General features: G+C 43.1%; 1 protein-coding gene across 13 annotated transcripts in view; it reads right to left on the bottom strand.

Moving 5' to 3' along the window:
* The window catches only part of FGGY (FGGY carbohydrate kinase domain containing), a 411376-nt gene that overhangs the window by 85706 nt on the left and 313172 nt on the right, over positions 1 to 12498 (bottom strand). For all 13 annotated transcript variants that reach the window (XM_036829988.1, XM_036830014.1, XM_036829956.1 and 10 more), the window contains 2 exons: positions 8332 to 8406; positions 2364 to 2484 (listed from right to left, as the gene is read on the bottom strand). In XM_036829988.1, coding sequence (XP_036685883.1) covers positions 2364 to 2484; positions 8332 to 8406 — 196 coding nt within the window. The remainder of the gene's footprint in view (positions 1 to 2363; positions 2485 to 8331; positions 8407 to 12498) is intronic.

The raw sequence follows: 12498 nt of genomic DNA, 5'->3' as shown, positions 1-12498 counted from the left end.
CTATACACCCCCGGCTTGTGTACCCATCTTTTGCAGAAACAAATGCAAATGTGTTCTTTTCTCAGAATGCTGGGTGAAGGAGAGGAAGAAGGCAGCTTTGCCTGGAATGTGAACTATTTTATCTGACGCATTAATGAGTTTAGCAGAACCCAAAGCATTTAAAGGCAGATGCACTTTGCCATCACTTGTCAATCACCGGCTTCCCAAGGCAGAGGAGTTTCAGGCCAAAGAAAAGGCCCCTTTGTCCGGAACTGTAACTGGTCCACAGTCAGAGACAAAGGGTCCAGTTTCAATTGGAATCCAAATAACGATTAACAGCCTTTTCATTCATGAGCCTGAAGGAGAACAGTTTCCAAAGCAGAACTTTCTCTGAAGCCACTGCACCCCTGCTTCTGAGTCAGCTCAGGGGTGTGAGGCCTGGAAGAGAACTCACTTTCGTAAAGGCTGGAGCAGCGGTGCAGAGTCAGGACCTGGGTCTCACAGGCTGCCCTGCTCTGGGGGGCCCTGTTTCCCATTCCCTTGGGTGATGTGTTAGCCAAGGTTGATTTTATCTCCCCTCCTGAATCCAGGTAGGAGGTTTTGGTGGCTATTTGGAGGCTGGAAATTAAAAAGTCACTCACAGATCAGATTTTAAGTCTGAACTGTACTTGAGCAACAAGCTAGCTGACTTTGAGATAAAATGTAGTCATGGCTTTTCTCCTAGGAAAAATCTAAGGTAATCTGGGCTCCTTTTTACGTCTTTCTTCTTTCTGCCTCAGAATGGCCTACTGCCATAGGTTTTGGACACTTTAGGAAAGGAGGAGTCATCATCAAATGGTTACAAACTGAGCAGAAAAGTTAAGAAACCTGGGTCAGAGCATAGTGTAGGGGACGCTGGGCCTGGACACACCTGGTACGATCCTGGTCCTGCCCCTACTGGGTGTCTGACCTTGGACAGTTAATTTAACTCACCTTCCTGACCCTCAGTTTCCTTGTCTGTAAGACGGGGACACCAATTTCTACCTTTTGGTGGTGTGTGCGGATTAAATGTAAATAGGGTGATTCATATCAACACAGAGTGGGAGCGTGGTTAATGGTAGTCATTTCTATACCTATTTTTATATATTTACCCTTAGACTGTGTGCTTTTTGATACTGTTCTCTGGCTTGTGCCTCAGTCTCCCTACCTTTAAGATGGGGATCAGTAACTTATTTAGTTTGATCTCACAATGTGCAGGGGGTAAATGTTGCCCATCATGTTTGGGAAAGCTCTCACCTGCAGGGATCTGCATGGCCTGGACGGGGAAGGGAGAGTCAGGGGCAGAAACCTGGACCCACCCAGCTGTCAGAGGTAAGGAATCCAGGGGACAGGGGACAGAAAGAGATCATGATGAACAGAGGCCAGTGGAGGGTGGGCTCAGATGAGACTGGAGGTGGGGCTGTGAGCAGGGTCCAATTCTCTCCTACTTCCCTATCCTTGCCCAGCCCTGGTGCCTGGCCACCCCGGGATGGGGTGGGGAGGGGGGACATCAGTCCCCAGGAGACACAGGGAGAGAAAGGAGCAAGGGGCATGAGGGCACAGGTCCAGAGGGATGGAAGCCCAGGCCAGCCTCTGGGATAGCAGCAAGCCTCCTGCCTATGGGGCCCAGGGGTCTGCACTACAGATCCTGCTCTGCTTTTGTCTGCTCATATCACAGAGAGATCAGCCCATTACCCTGGATTCTCTCCATCTGTGTCACGATCCCTGACTCTGATGAGCCGAGAAGGAATCACAGGATCTTGGGGGTCTTAGGGCCCAAACCCCCATCTGCAGCCAGACACCCACAGCTTCCACCATGGCTGGGCTCTGCAATCTTTCTTCAAACAGTTTCCTTATCACTTCCTCCAGTCACCTGCTCTGCACCGTCACAGGTCCAAACCAGGGCGAGGTGGCCCACGGTGTTTCCATAATACCCTGTGCTTTTCTCACTCAGAGCTCTTGCCACACTAGATTTGACATGTCTGCTGTCTGCCTTCTTCAATAGACCCTGAGCTCCCTGGGGGCAGGGATCATGTCGTCATCTCTGTAGTTTCAATACTGCCCGCAATGGAGGGGATCAGAAGAGGTACTCAAGACTGTCGAGTAAATACTTGAATTAAGATCTAGTCCTTGCTGACCTCTCGTGTCTCATTTCTTACCATGATCCAATCGTTAGATACACATAGAAGTCACTTTCCCCACTGTGACAACCATAGCTGTCTTAAGAAAAAAAAATACATTTCAATATATTCAAAATAATTTGGCACACTACTTATATCTTCCTGTTCTCTACCCTGTCTAGATCTTGGCCATGCCCATTTGCTGCCAAGCCTACAGTGACTTTCTCTCCTTCTTCTTAGACTTACCGGTAATGTCCGCATGCATCTGCACAAAAAGGGGGTTCTTGCCGAGGCCCCCACAGAGGAAAAGGGTGCTGATCGAGTGCCCTGCTGACTCCATGGCCTCTATAATGAGGCGCGTCCCAAACTTAAAGGGAAGAACAGAAGAAAGCATCAGTACGGTAGCAAAGGTAAATGATTGGGAACATTTACTCAGTGTTTACCCAGTACCAGATGCCGCACTAGGAGCTCTAGATACACTACCTCAGAAAGTCAGGACTCAAGATTACATTGCCCGTGATCACACCATTATATTAAGTTGCAGAGCAGGAATTCCAACCTGGGCCTGCCTGACTCCAAAACCTTCTGAATCATTGCACCATTTGCTTCTATCAGTAGTTATACAATGTTGACAAAAAGAGTTGACAATGTTAACACGGTTCATATTAACACAGTTCGTTCAAATACATATTTGATGAGTGTCCATTACGGCCCAGGTCCTCTATGCGGTACGGGGAATGGAGTAATTGGCAGCTCTACTCCAATGATAACAGTTGGAGATCTCTGAGTCAGTTTTCCTTCCCTAAAGAGGAACTAAAGAAGTTTGTTCCTTGGAAATGGCACCAACAAACTCAGCAGCAGAAACATGGAAAGAGGGCTCTAACTGCACAAAGAAGGTAGAACACAAGACTTCAGGCTGGCAAAAGAACCTTTGTTACCACCTGAAACCAGGTAGTGGTTCTAATAAGGAGGCTTCCAGTGCCAGAATCCATTCCCAGTCAGTCCTTAGTGATCTCGGATGATGCAGAAACCACATGCTCTGGTTGGTTCAGGGCTTCACCATATTTTCATTTCAGCCCTTGTGTCTTCCTTTTTCTGAAAATGTGTTATCTATCGTCCTTGTCTTGCTCAGTTCACTAAAGTAAAAATTACTGATGCTTGACAAGAGACCACTACCATAGGGTCATCGAGGTGAATCTTAATGTACAAGTCATTACTTTTAGCTAGCGTATTCGAGTAGCTAAAAAATCATAATTTCCTAGAAAGTTCGAAAACTGAAAGTCCAAAAATCATCATTTTTTTTTTTGAGAGAAGGATTAAAAACAAAAAAGATGAACTGTGATATGATCTTAGGAGGCAGCTGCATGGCGATGATTGAGAAAGTGGCTCTGGGGAGAAATGAGGGAGAGGGTTTTTTGGTGGCAAGATAGCCTTTGAGATGTTCAGAGAGTAAGCAACTTTGGGGGATGACCAAGTCCCAGGTGTGGACATGCGAGTGAGGGGCTGAAGCGGATGGAGGAGAAGGTCAAGGGGGAGGAGGAGGTCAAGAGAGAATACGGAGGTCAAGGATCTGGGAGGCCAGAGATGGTGCCACCACCAAGAAGGCGGGGTTCGGGCTGGACAGAAGAGGATCACAGATTCGCTGAAGGTGTGACAGTGGTGCTGGGAAGATGGTGTTCAGGTGCACAGAGGAGGAGAAGACAGTTCAGCTTGAGGGCATGCGGCATCAGAGGCTTAACCAAAGTAAAGGAAGAGGGCTTAGGAAGTTATCAGGATGCTCCCCTGACCCCTGGGGGGGGGGGGATGTAGAAGCTTCTTTCACAGGACTCTACAGAGAGCTGTCTCCCTGGGGCCAGAGGGTGCCTCTGGGAGAGGCAGGGCTAGAGGGTGATCTGGGGGCCAGGGGGGGGTGCGAAATCCTGATTGCTGTGTAGTAAATGATGAGGGATGGGGGCAGTTCAGGAGCAGAACCAAGCATTTCCAGCCCACAGATCTTCAGGTTTGTTGAAGTTATTAGTGAATATGGTAAGGATATGGATTAGGTAAAACTTGGGCCTCCAAAGATCATCCACAGATGTAGTGTGTTAAAAAAAAAATTAAAACATGTTGTACCCTATAAGGCCAGATCCCGCTTATTGAATATGGTTGATTACCCCCAGATGTTCTTTCTTAAGCTTTTGGGGGGTCATGAACCCTCTTGAGAATATGATAAAACCTACTGACCTCCCCAGAAAAAAGTCATATATAAAATAATATTATAACTCATTTCAGGAGTTCTACAAATGCCCTTATATCTACCACGGATCATTTGGTGTCTGTGGATTCCAGGTAACCCTAGCGTACTCTAGGGGCATGAATCTGCAGGAGATAAGAGCATGGCTTTTGAATTTAAAAAAAAGCTGGGATGGTACTCAGGCATTTCACCTATTTCTTGAATCAAATCCATACCTAACCTTTCCATGACTCAATTCTCATTTTAAAAATGGGAATAATAACACCGTATTTTTCATTTGATAACTCCATGGATTGTCTGAAATGTTAACATGCAACAAAAATTTAAAATGTGGTCTTAGACTTGATGAAATACAGTAACATCTATTTTACAAGTTTGCTGCTGTAGACAGTGTATCTGAAGCTCATAGAAGTGTCCAGTACATGGAAGGCGTTTAGAAATGAGAGCTATTCTGGTTATTAGCTATATGCTAGGCACTCTGCTATGCTCCTTAATATCACCTCTAATTTCATGAAAAACTCAAAAACTGCATATTATTATCCCCATTTAGGATTTCTATAGTTTGCCTAAAGCCATGCAATCTGCCTTAGGGGAGGGGAAGCTGCCTCCCAATATGCATGGAAATGCCATGCAAAATTGATATTTCTGATGTTTCTAAAATCAGAGACCTGAGGCCTCATGTGATTAGCAGGCCTGAGAGGAGAGTAACACAAAGCACATTCCCTGGGAAAAGGCAAGAAGCAATCCAAACAAGAGGCACTCGCTCCAGAGGGGCTGTGACAGCCTGTCTCTCTCCCATGTGGCATTGTCAGCAGGAATTTCCCACTCGGGCTGCCCGGTTAGTTACAGGGCCTTCCCTTTCGGTGTCCCAGACGCCACTGTGTGAAACACTCCACCCTCTTTAAATGCCCCACCAAAGGGCTTTGTGCTAAAATGATTTTGTGCTCACCTTTCTGGAAAAAATGTTTTCACAGAGAAATTTAAATTAAAATTAGGCTATTCCACTGGGAATGTACAGAACCAAATGCAAATGGGGAGACTTCAAATGCAAATAGTACTTTTTAAGGGTCTATTCTGCAAAGAAAGCTATAGATGAACAGGCTATGAATAAACGGGGTGTTTGACAGGTCTTTCAATTAAGCTTGGTCAAGAGAGAATTTCACTTCATGGAGGGTTTTGCATAGTCCCAAGTTAACTTCATTACAATATCTCTAATTCCATCCCATTCTTACAAAATATCAACCATAGATATTACTACAGAGAAGAATTTGCTTAACTTTAACTTCACAACAAATAGGTGTAAAGGCAATATTCAGAGTCAATGAACACATTTTTTTTTTCAAGTTGAACATCATGGGAAAATATCTGTTATCAGAATGCTTCATTAAAATGCACATTAAAATGCACAAATGCACTTAAAGATCAGAACACCCAGATACTTTTGCAAAACAGACTGAACTCCTCACAGTTCAACTGACTATACAACATAGCCTTATCGAAAAATCTGTCTTAAATTGCCTTCTCTTCATGGTATTATAAAGGTCATTAAAACAATGGACAGAATAAATATGATAGCTTTTAATATATGTACGGCCCATTACATACAAAATTGATTTTCCAAGTGTGTAGTACTTGGGAAAATGTAGTTGGCTTTCCCCCATCCCAGCCCTCCCTAGCCCGCAGCCTGCATTAGGTTTAACCTAATTTATACATTCTTGGACTTCTTACCAGTAAGGGGACCTCTGTGAGACAATCCTGGCTAAATTAATGATGTCGTCTAAGATGTGTCAAATCAAAACTGTTCTCAGGAATGCCTGAAGGCTTATTTCAATCATGTAGCTTTTACAAACCGATCAAAGAAAAATGCAGCATGGTAACATGGAAAGAGCAAAAGCCTAAGAGTAGACAGACAGAGGTTCAGATTCTGACTCTACCATACACTAGCTGTTTGACCCTGGCAAGCAGTGTTCCCTCTGTCTGTAAAATGAGGACGATCCCACCTACTTACTGGGTTACTCACGGGTGGGCGAAGTACCCTGTTTGGTGCCTGGCACAGAGAGTGGGTGTCAGTGAGAGGGACCAGTGATTGTCATCACAGGATGGTGCCCCTTGGCTCATCCTGTGTGGCCTCGTTCTTCGTGTCCCCCTCTTAGCATGGACTCAGAAGGAAGAGCCTCACGCACCTCTGCTTTTCCAGGATTATTTATTTTAATGCAAGTGGTTCATTCCACTGTGAGACTTTTTTCACACAGTGATATTAACATCAGAAAATAAAAGCTCCTCAATTATTGGGAGATTGGGATTGACATATATACACTAATATGTATAAAATAGATTAATAAGAACCTGCTGTATAAAAAATAAATAAAATTCAAAAATTCAAAGCAAAACAAAACAAAAACAAACAAAAAAGCTCCTCAATTCATCGTGTACCTAGTTTTATTTTAGAAAGCTGTGGGTTCAAATCCCAGCTCTGCCACTTACTAGCTGTATGAAACCGATCAAGTTAGTTAACCTCATTGAGGCTTAGATTCTAATCTTCGGAAGGGGGATTATGATACCTCCCTCATAAGGTAAAGTCAGATAACGTATGTAAAATATCTGGCATAGTTCCTGGCACATAATACCCCCAAACTATATTATTTATCGATATTATTATTATCTTTACTGTAAAGCAGGATCGCTAAATAACTGTTTTTATTACTGATGCGTATTTTTGTTCTCCATTTTCATTTTTTCATGGTAGTTAACTCCCGCCATTTTGATAGATGTCAGAATTGTCTTTTTTTGATCAAGTTACCATAAATAAAGCAGGCTGACTGATATTACTGAACTGGACAGGCTATTAAATCAATAAGATAGTTGTTTCAGGAAGATACAGTCAAATTGGTCTATAAGCTAAAAAGGACTGTTTAATCTAATTGAGTTGGCCAGTTCTGCTCTCTTATTGTGTGTATGTGGTACCTGGATAAATCTAAACATAAGAAAAGCAATTTTGTTGATGACATGGATATACAGAAAAAATGCATGTAATTCTATTATTTGAAGCAATGAGGATATGAAAGTGGTATGTGGAGAAACAGATTGAATAGCATATAAATATGTCCATATAGCATGAATAAACAAAAGTACTTTGTTTAAATAGGTATATTTCTGAAAAATAAATTTTGACTCTCAATTCAGTGAACTGATTTTTTCCTTTCTGTTGGTCCCCAATTCAATTTCCAGATCAGCTAAGCCTTACTGGATTAACTGTTATTTTGGGGTTCCTACCAGCCCTGAGATCCTGAAAGCCATGACCCACTCCCTTCAAATGCAATTTCTAACATGCACACACATGCAAACTTTCGTGTGTGATTTCAGGGTTTAGAACCCTTCTGTAGCTCACTCATGGATCACCTCTAGACAATAAGAGTCCTTAGACAATGATGTTTGGGCTTCTAGGAGTTTGTTTTCATTTTTGATTGATCTTCAGTTTATGAGCTTCTAACACTTTAAATTCCCCCCTTTCTCCTTCCCTAACCATCCAAACCTCTCATTTAAGCAGCTAATTATAAAAATAAACATTTTCATGCTCCAAGGAAGCTTACTATTTAAAGGAACCCCAGACTGGATCCTTTTGCAAAGTGAACAATATCATGTGTTTTATAAATCTGGACAATCTTAACGCCAGCTCTTCTTAATGCAAGCATACATGGCATCTACTTGCTTGCTTCTATTTAATGAACTTAGAAGACAAATTAGATAGATGGTAAGCATGATGTTCAAAGACTTTAACTCCTTTTAGCTTTCAGCTATGTGAGGCTACTAGTAAAGCAGGTAAAGACCTTTAGAATTTCCTTCTGCACAGACAAGCATCTATTTTTGGCAAGCTCCCTAGAATCTTTGACACAAAAGCATATGATGTATCTTGGGGAGTATATGGTCTAAAGTTTGTTAATAGATCTAAGTCTCTTTAAAAATGGCATTAAATTGTCTTACGGCAATGGCTTGAACTGTGGCCAGGTAGAGAATGGCAAGATCATCGAGGTCCTGAGATAGTTTCAATCCGGTGACCTGTAGGGATGAAGAAAAGAAAAGAAGGAGATGGCGCCATGGTTAGAGATAGTTCCCATGAAACACGTTCAGATGTGTTTTCTTGCCGAAACAAGTTCATATGCAAATCCCCTTTTTGTAAGCTGAACGTGAAGTGACTACTAAATTGTTTAATCTCCAGACCTGGGAAAAAGTATCCCTTCTTCCCCCACAGAAAATGCCTTGCCTTGGATTAAAGAAAAACAAAACAAATACTATAAGGAGATTTTTTTTTTTTAGGAGATTGTGTTTGATATGTCTTAGCATGGAATTAAATATCTTTCTTTTTTTAAAACATTATTCTTTTATTACAAACACCTATTTTCTTTGGCTTACAGAGATGAACACGTAGCAGTGGCATTCTAGTAAAAGGTGATCTTATTCCGAATTCTGCTACTGTCAGAATTCAGTGGACCAGCATCCAGGGGGTATTCAGAGTAAAATAACATGTCTACTATAAATGTGATACCTACTAGGGGATAATTTAGAATCTGTGGTTTACCAGGGAATCCCATTAGAGTCAATCGGAACCACATGCTTATATGGAGTATGTCAATTTCTGAGAGATTCCAGAACTGAACAGGATGTTGGATTTGGGTAGTTTCAAGACTTGTTCACAGTCTCACTTTCATGTCTCCCATTCACGAAGGTGTCCTCTTGGGACATTTCTAGAGGGTGAAGACTGCTGGTTTCTTCAAGCCTAGCCTGAAGTTGGTGGGCATCAACGCCAGAGTTCACTTTAGATTTTCATTACAAAATTAATTCACGTAACATACTTTTTCTCAGGCCCTACAGTGTATATGGTCCTGAGTTCAATGAGGAGGTGACATGCAGCCTGTACTAAAATAGGAGAGCCTAGTGTTCTACCAAAGTCCCTGTCCTTCATTGCTCCAGCCCCATTTATTATTCTCTCCAGAGTCCACCCCCAGCGGGGATTAAGGGGCCAGCCTTGGCCTGTTACAGGGCACAGATACCACTCCACTACCCAAACCAGAAACCTGGGAACACTTTCCCCTGACTTTTCTCTCCCTTCCAGGATTTAATCAGTCTCCAAGTCTTATACATTTGAGCTCCAGAATCTCTTTTGAAGCCACCCCCTCTCTTTGTCCGCACTGTCACTCATCTCTTTAATTCAGGCCTCCATCGCATCCTTCCTGATTGCTGAAATAGCTCCTGATCAAATCTTCCTGTTTCTAATGGCGCTCGGCTCCTCTCTACAAGGGAGCTAGTGCTTATTCTCAAATGCAAATTGATCATGTGAGAAGTTCTCCCCCTGTTGCCCTCATTCTGAAGCAGAAGCACCTTCCCTGTGTTCTCTGAGTGATTCTGCCCGGGGTCAGCCCTGCTTTCTTCGCCAGTGTCTAGTCTTTCCCGTCCTCACTTAGCATCGTGTGTTCCAGCTGTTCTGATTACTCATCTAAGTTGGCTGAAGCGGGTATTCCTAAATTCAGTAGTGCTACCTGCTGATAGGTTTTTTTTTTGGCAGATCATGGGGCCAGTCAGTGAGAACAACGGCTTTGATTTGAACACACAGGAGCATGAGAGGTTTGAATGAGAAATCAGAAAGGAGCTCTAAAGATGCATGTTCCCCAGCCAATAACTCTGTGAAGGAACATCTCTCAGAAAGGTCCCTAGAGACCTAAATGTACAATAAGAATGTTAGAACTAGGAGAACACGAGCAACACAGATATCATAGAAGTTCAATTCACAGAGGAGAAAATAATTTGCTTAAGAGAGAATCCAGAGGTTCATGGAAGCCAGAACCTAGGTGTTCCAACAGACTGTGTTACTCACCACAGTACCTCCCATGCTTGCCACTGTGCCTGGCACATAGTGGCGCTAAGTTAATATTTGTTGAATGTGTAAGTGACACTTCAATGCTCCTTTTTCCTTCTGCACACCATTCTCTCTCCTAACATCCTATCCTTCTCTGTCATATTATACAATTATGAGAGGACAGTATTTACTACCTCAGCCCCTCATATATTCACAGAGGTGGAGGGGTGTATTTCCTCCATGCCCCAAAGGAGGAAAACACTGGACCATCACTTCTAGTTGCTTACTGCATGCTCTTCCCCCTCCCCCAAACTCCACACTTACCCTTCCTCATCAGAGGAGTGGCTTGTACGAGAATGGAGTAAAAGCAGTCACCCTACTTATAGGTAGCATATATGGACTCTTATATGTAGCTTATATGGAGTCTTTGTGTGAATTAGAAAAAGGTGCTCCCTCCAGGTGGACTAAATGCAAAAGGCATCCCGTCTGGAAGAGTGAATTTTAAAAAGGAGCAGAGTGGACAGGATTTCAGCCCTGCCCTAAGCCCCCCCGCAGCTGAACACCCCGTGTCAGCAACTAGCCCCACGGTGTGCACTGGTCCTGGGTAAAGATCACTAGTCATAAATGGTCTCTCTTTAACTCGTCTCCAAAACTCGCTTGGCCTCAACAGCATCTCTGTTGGTGGTCTGTTGGGAAAGTTGCTTGGGCCACAGTTTAGAGCTCTCCTCCAGAGCCAGCCCAGAAGGTAGGCTGCCTCTGGCCTCCTCTCGCTGGTCATCAGTGAGATGCGAATCAAGCCGTGACCCTCCACGTGGTTGGGTGTGTGTCTGCTTGGCAGACACACGTCCATCCACAGGAGGGTCCCGAGTGCCAAAGGCGGATAAACTGTGATGGGGGTAGGGGAGGAATTTGACTTTTTATATAAGATGCATTCTCCTATTAATTTATTAGGAACCCCAGGGCTCTGTATTGACAATAACTGGCTCTGATATTCTTCTCAATTAGTAAGAACCCATAAGAGAGGAGGGGTAAAATATCACTAGATTTTGCTTCCTTAATCCCAGCAAATATGCATGAGAACTTCCCCAAAGTATTGATATTCAAGCAAAAAGATGTCATGGGCCCTTCTCTAAATTTCTAGTGCCTTCAGAGCTTCAAAGTCATAGGAAGAAAAGAGAAGATAGCTTCTTTTCTTCAGAAATTGAGAATGAGATAATCAGTGTAAATGAGCACTAAATTTAACTCTTGAGCTTGCTTACTAGTAGCTATGGCAAAACAGGGACATATAATGGATGACATAGCCTTTCTTTTATGACAAATGAAACATACCTATGCTTCAAGAGAGACAAAATTATTCCTGGGAAGAATTTCTAGATGGAATTTATTACATGGACTACCATATGGAAGGTATTCAGTATCAAAAGGGAATAAATAAGCAAGCATGGCTCTCCCATAGCTATTTCCAACATTCCCTCACCACTAACACCAGAGCCAGGGGGTTGAAATGTGACTCAGTGAAAGACACCTCTCTAAACTGTGAAATTACTATGGTCCAGGATCCCTATTTCCTTGACATCTTACCTGATTTGCAAATGGAGACACTAGAAGGGCAGATGATCATTTGATTCTCTCTCAAGTATCAGGAATCCCAGCCCCACCTTGACAAAAATCAAATGGCATTCAGCCCAAGATGGAACTTTCTAAGGAGTGCCGGCCATGTGGACCACTCAGGAGGCTACAGAGGACCCTCAGGGAGCTGTCATGGTGTATGAAGGTGGGAGTGCCCTGAGAATGTCAGGGATGTCCTGGGAGAGGTGCAGCTTTGTAACCAGCGAGAAAGCTGGGATGGGCCAGAGAAGCCTATACCCTTGGCTGAAGGCTGAATGGCTCTATCAGTAAGAAAAAGTGGGAAGGAAGCATAAGTGGAAGGAATTTGTTTATAGATGTGCGCGTGTCTCTTTCGAATGCTTGGCCGAGAGAGTGAAATGTGTGGGGAAGCCCCACGGAGAGCTGCAATGGTAAGCACAGTTTATTTATTTTGGTTATTGTGAAAAGAGGACTGTAATAGAAAACACTCATAGTTAATATTTAGAGGTGTGTGAAAGCGGCATATGGTGTTCAAAAAGATACGAACTGCAATGGATAATTTCAACCTCCTAGATAATGATTATAAAATGTCTATGTAAATACTATTGGGATTTCTGAGCTCAGAAGAGAAGTGTAGGTGAATAGAAAGATGATGTGCTCTGGAGTAAGACACCTGGCTTTACATCTCAACATTCCCTCTAATTGCTTGC

The sequence above is a fragment of the Balaenoptera musculus genome, chromosome 1, assembly GCF_009873245.2.
Source record: "Balaenoptera musculus isolate JJ_BM4_2016_0621 chromosome 1, mBalMus1.pri.v3, whole genome shotgun sequence".
Lineage (NCBI taxonomy): Eukaryota > Metazoa > Chordata > Mammalia > Artiodactyla > Balaenopteridae > Balaenoptera > Balaenoptera musculus.
The sequence above is the reverse complement of the archived record's forward strand: the minus strand, read 5'-3'. Positions and strand labels throughout refer to the sequence as shown.